This window comes from Calidris pugnax, unplaced genomic scaffold (assembly GCF_001431845.1).
Source record: "Calidris pugnax isolate Ruff unplaced genomic scaffold, ASM143184v1 scaffold44, whole genome shotgun sequence".
Lineage (NCBI taxonomy): Eukaryota > Metazoa > Chordata > Aves > Charadriiformes > Scolopacidae > Calidris > Calidris pugnax.
In genome coordinates, this window is record NW_015094506.1 from 10,963,812 (window position 1) to 10,969,811 (window position 6,000).

General features: G+C 40.1%; 1 protein-coding gene across 1 annotated transcript in view; it reads left to right on the plus strand.

The window, feature by feature from the left end:
• EEA1 (early endosome antigen 1) overlaps positions 1-2,280 on the plus strand; it is a 70,056-nt gene extending 67,776 nt beyond the window's left edge. The window contains exon 31 of the mRNA XM_014963303.1: positions 178-2,280. Within this exon, the coding sequence (XP_014818789.1) occupies positions 178-300 (123 nt within the window). The 3' untranslated portion in view covers positions 301-2,280. The remainder of the gene's footprint in view (positions 1-177) is intronic.
• Positions 2,281-6,000: the final 3,720 nt, after the last annotated feature.

Consider the following 6,000-nt stretch of genomic DNA (forward strand, 5'->3'; position numbering starts at 1 on the left):
TTACTCCTATACCCTTTAGAAAAGACTTACTCCTATGCCTGTGTGCTATGTAACTACTATTTAAAATTCAAGCTTACTTCTGAAACATGAGAGTTGACTTGATGTGATAGTGATCTCTGTTACTGATTTGATGCCTTGTCATTGGTATTCAGCATATATGTTTCTTCTCTTTCACAGCATCACTGTAGACAGTGTGGAAATATCTTTTGTGCCGAGTGCTCAGCAAAGAATGCCTTAACTCCTTCTTCTAAGAAGCCTGTCCGAGTCTGTGATACTTGCTTTAATGACTTGCAAGGATAACTGGCTATCGTGAGTGACAAAGAAATGTTACACTAAAACTTGTAATTTCTGTTGATGCACTTCGTTCAGCACTCAGACTACTATTCAGTTTGGACAATGATTGTAACACTTGGCAAAATTTAGTATATTTTAAAATGTTTATTGATACCAAGTAAAACTATTGTATTTTTTGTGAGACATGGGCTCAGATCATCCATAGCTTATTGCCATTTATCCTGGAAAGAGCTTCTATGTCTAGTTTAGAAATACCCAGTTATTTGTAAATAAAGTTTAAACAGAGGAGTAACAATGTATTTTTTTATCTTTTATTTTTTTGTTCAAGAGAAACAGCGTTTATGTGATATTGCAGTTTATTCTTGTTTCCTTCAAAGGAAAAGGAAGATGCAAAAACTTGTGAGGATTTTATGTATCAAATGTTGCCATAAAAGCATAACTAATTGTTGCATTTGATTGCATATCTGATGTTCTTTATAACCCCTTGTGGTTTTGTTTTTTCTATCTCTGGTTCTTGGCCTTTTCTGTCTAAAGTTCAAACTCCACAGTGTGGGTAACAGCTGGAGTCGACTCCAACTCAGTTTTATTTGCCCACTTATAACTTGTTGTAGTATCAGCACCCGAGTCCTTACCCAAGTACAGCACTTGGATACTGGAACATCTTTACACATACTGTATTGTATAGTTTGTGTGTGGGTCTGAGAGAGAGTATGTGTGAACAAGCGATGAGACAAAGTTTAGCTGGCGCTGTAGGAATATTACATGATACATTACAATATTCCATCCCATATTGATTGATTTTACTTCTACATATTCGGCTGATGGATTTTAATATTCCAGAAACACTTATATGTGGGTTTTAAAAATCAAAAAATCAACACTGGTAGTAGCCTGTAGCACCTCTTTCCCCTGCCTGTACTCTGGAAACCCTGAGAGGTCCTTGTGGTTCTAAGGGACATCCAGACCTTCCATGCTAGGTGTCCTACTAAGAAGTCGTCTTTTTTGAGACTGATCCAGTTTATCTGATCTTTTCTTCTGTCCCTTCCCTCAGCTTTTGGTGGGAAAAGCTGAAGTCGTGCTACACCTAAAAAACTTCAGTTTTCCATTGCTCCATCTGATGCCCGTTACCGGGTTAGATATTTATTCATATTTTCTTTTTTGTACTTGCAACAGAGGTTTCTTGTAGAGTTCATGTAGGCTACAAACTTCTTTTTTGTTGTGATTTTATTTACACCTGTTTGTTCTTGGCTGCCTGTTTCTAACTTTTCTTCCCTTTGTATCTGGTATTTCAAAATTGTTAAGGTTATTTCTTCTGAGTAGGGGTTATGCCTTCTGATATCTAGGGACCCTTTGTCTTAAATACCCTAATAAATTCCCCACACCTCGAGCCCTTCTGCATCTTAACAAATTTTGCCAGCTGTTCAGAGAAAAGGACTGTGTCCTGAATTCCTCTATTTCTTCCTGAGGTAAGGAGAGAAAATCTGTCACAGTGATGGAAGCTTAGCCATCGTTACGCAGGTTTGTTTGCTTTTATCTACTGACAGCTCTATATGGGAATGAAGAAGAGCCTCTTTTATGAAAAATGTCTAGTCCTGATGAACTCTCAAGTGAAAGAACTTCTTAATGCCACTTCTCCAGAAGTAGTCATCTATATGTTTCATGTCCCTTCCTAGCTTACCCATCTAGTTTCACATTTGCAGTCTCAAGGAGTCTTCCTCAAGGAGTTTTCTTAAAACTAAATTCTTATTTCCCAAAAGCCAGCTGAATTGTGTAACTGGTTCTCCTCGCTGTAAAAAGGTTTGGGATACAACCGTACTTTGTGTGAAATACTGACCTGCTTTTCTGGCTCGAACTTGAGGGGTGCTTATTCAAAAGAAACAATTGCTGCAATGGTTCCATATGAACAGAGGCTCTGGACTCACTGTTTCTCCTTGTCAGTGTAACTGTTTGTCATAAGAATATTTTGAATAGAAAATACAAACAGAATCTCTGCCTCTGGGAATTTTTTTTTGACTGATTTATTTACTGCAAGAATCCAAAGAGTTGCTTTTGAGCCTTTCTTTCTTCGACAAGTGACTTCAGAAATGTGGGAAAGGTAAAGATGAGACAGTCGTGCCCCAGCCTAGATGTGCTCTGCCCTGCTGTGTAACACAGGGAGCCTCGTGCTGCTCTGGGGGTGAAGGACAACCACGTGGAGAGAGGGAAGAGAGAAGCTTCCTGTGACTGCACAAGGACAAAATACATGAGGCAGAGGAAGATGGAAGTCTTTCAGGGTGAGCTAAGAAGATGATTAAAAGACTCAGTTGTGTTCAGGCATTTTGTTTTTGAATAGGAATGTGTGAAAGCTCTGCAGTAAAGAGGAAGTGGTAGAAGCTCTAGTAGGGTTCTTAATTGTTCTTATTTCAGGCTTTTGGGATGCCTTTGTGTAAAGATGAGCAGAGTCACCTCAGCTGGCTGCTGAAGGAAGTTGGTTGACTGCAGATCAGACCTCGGTCTGGAGCTCCTCTGCTTCAGGGGCAAAACTGGCTCAATTTCCGAAGGTCCCTTTTTGCTGACCAGTTTATATGACCAACTTTTCACGGAGATGGAAATGCTTTTCTCACGGAGATGGAAATGCCAACTTTTCACGGAGATGGAAATGCTTTTCAAATACACATTTGTAGAAAGAAGGATTGTTAAAATCTGGAGGAACAGTGGTTTGGTGGAAGCTTTCATGCTTGAGCTTTGAGTTTGCAGCAATAGGTCAGGATTTCTACAGCTTTTCACTGGAGTAAATTTATGACTCCATTGCTAAATCTTACGCTCCTTCTTTTGTGCTTGTGATTCTTAGTGCTGGTCTGTATTTGTTGACAAGTTGATGGTATAATAGACCCTATAATGCTCTCAGCCTCACTGCCAGGTTGGAAGTTCCACTCAAGCTCAGTAAAATGAGCCATGAGATACATAATAAGGGAAACTGAAAGGTGAAAAGCTTGCATTTAGAAATCTGCTTGCAGAGTCTGGCTGGTTTGATGGGCATGTTTCAGTAGGAATGTGGGATTTTTGTTGCACTGCTTTACAATATAAATAATAGAAAAGCCTAGTAAAAAGCCTGGTAACCTTTACCATGCTGAGCTAAAGGATTCCAGATGAAATAGTTTAATGCACTGATTTTTCAGACTGGGAACACAGGGACAGAGGGCAAAAACTAATAAAATGGCAGCACAGACTGGAGCCTTGGAACTGCAGGACACACAGTGATGTGTTTTAGTAGCCTCTAGCAAGAACTAGACTGCTCTGATTCACTGAGGAGAGGCCATTATAGAGCAAGAGGTGGAAATAATGGTAAAGCCAGCGCTCGAACCAGTAGGTGTGCTGGATCCTCAAGCTGCCTTTGATTACTAGCCATTACCATGACATGAGGAATGGGACAGTGAAGTGTGGGGTTTGTTCCTGAAACTAGCCCCTCTGCAGGACACTCCACCACATTCAGAATTGTTGGGGAGCAGAATATGAGAGACCAGCTGCTACCTGGGCTGAGAGAAGGCTATAGAGGCAGGAAAAGTGTAAAAAGGATAGTGTTGTTAAGGGTGGGGAGAGCTTCTTGGAGACCACCTCTTTTCCCAGTCAAAGTGCCACAATCACTTGTGTTGTTGTTTCCTCCAAAATGCCAAATCCTACTGTGCTACTCCAGCAATACATACTTCACGCCTCCCTTCTTGCAAGCCCTCTGGAGGCAGGTAGCATTGCAGGGGTCAGTGGCAGGCTTTTGATCTTAAGCTGGCTGTGCTTCACTGTTATTTCTTCTCCCAATGTATTCCTTCCCTCCAGTAATCTTCCCCTTTCTGCAAAGGTTGAACAGAGGATAAAATTAATGAGTCACAGTAGGAAAAGCTGCTGTCTGCAGATGAGGAGACAAAAGGAATTTTCTGCTGCAGCTTCCAACAGAGGCAAGAGGTTTAGAGGGATCTCATTTTTCAGTTGGCTTTACTCTCTGGCACAAGAGTCCGAGGCTCTAGGGTATAGTGTGGGTTTTTTTCCTCTGTTTTTTGAAGGCGTCAAGTAACCAAGTTGCCATGGAATGTAGAGCTCTAGGTAGACGAGAACAATGGGTAACTATTTTTGTTGGGTTTGGGATGATTAGGATTGTTTGAGAATCCTCACTGGAAAAGCTTTCTTAGTGAAGCAAGAAGGGATTTGGGAGCAGAAGCATGAAGTAACCTTGCTGTATTTGTATTACATTAACAAGAACAATTGAGTCTCATGCTAGATGTAAAATAAGTGACATTCCTAAAGAACGGACCTGGAAAGCTCAAGTACTTTTCTGGATTGTAAAATGTCAGTTAAACACGAAGTGGGAACAAATGCTTTTTGCAAAACTTAAAAATTTACGACCAGTACTCAGTGGCAGACAGAAAACCACTGGAGCTTAAGTTCAAACAGAACATCAACTACACCAAGAAGAATGATACCATAGTTTATGTTGAAACTGATAAATTACTCCTCCAAATATCACCCCTCCCACTCCCATGTTCTTGGAGGACTAGGAAACAACACTGTCATTTGCACTATGCACTTTTTGCTCTCTGACCGATATAATCTACAGTAAATGGAACAGCATCGTTCGCATTGTACGTGTTAGCTGTAATCAACGGACAGAAGGTTTACCTTCAGCTGGACTTCACTGCATTACATTTGGCCCCTTGCTAAGTAAGGAGAACTGCACTCATAATTCCTTTGTACCAAAAATGCAATCATCGTCTGAGAGCACATGTAACAACAAAAACCATGTAGTCACGCACACAATGTCTTTGTAGAGCTTCATTTTAAGATTATAAAATGAGAAAACATGATTTTTATGTATTTTCAAGGGACTTGACAGTTATCCAGTTTTTAATTTTTGAAGTCTTAGCCTCACCATCCCTTCTAGGATAAGTTTAAAATTGTCTAACCACAGCCTCTCCAAAAGCACTAAGTGGTGTATTTTCAAGACCAGCAATAATTGGATAGTAAAGTCCCTCCACAGAAACTCAATTTTGGGGGTATTCTGTTGCTAGGGGATTTTGGTTTTGTTTTTGGTTTTTTTCTTTCTTTTTTTTTAAAGAGGCACTGAATAAAGAGGTTTGCATCTTTAGAGACAACATTAGATGCCACTTAGGATCACAATAATGAAGAGGATAGGTACTAGTTAATGTAATAAACTCTGCCTTTTGTCTGTAGCTCACCACATACTATGCACTCACTGTGCAGCAGATACAGGAGTACCTGCTCATTTGAAGATTACTGAAGCCCTGCTAACCCTTTTGGATCAACGTTACTATGAAAGCAGAAGCCTGGTAGGCGTGTTTTCCAATTTTTCCTTGCCCCTGTGACCTAAACTAAAACCAAATTCATCCGTATTTCCTGCCTTTTTTGGGTAAAGAAGGCTGGGAAAGAGTGTTCATCATTATATGTCAACAGGCTGATGCTGGCAGGTCCAGGCTTCTGCTGTTGGCTTCATGGCAGAGTTCTCCGTTCTGTCACGCTAAAGCTTGATTCCTGGCACAAAAGGGATATTTGAAAGAATGTCTCGCTGGGTTAGCAAAAACCAGAACTTTTTATAGTAATGTGTCCAAAATGCTGCTTGTATAGGATTTGTCACTTTTGTAAGAAAAGAAAAAAAAAATCACAAAAAAATATCATAAAACCCCACCATTTGATGCCGTTACATAAGATTTCATTTAAACT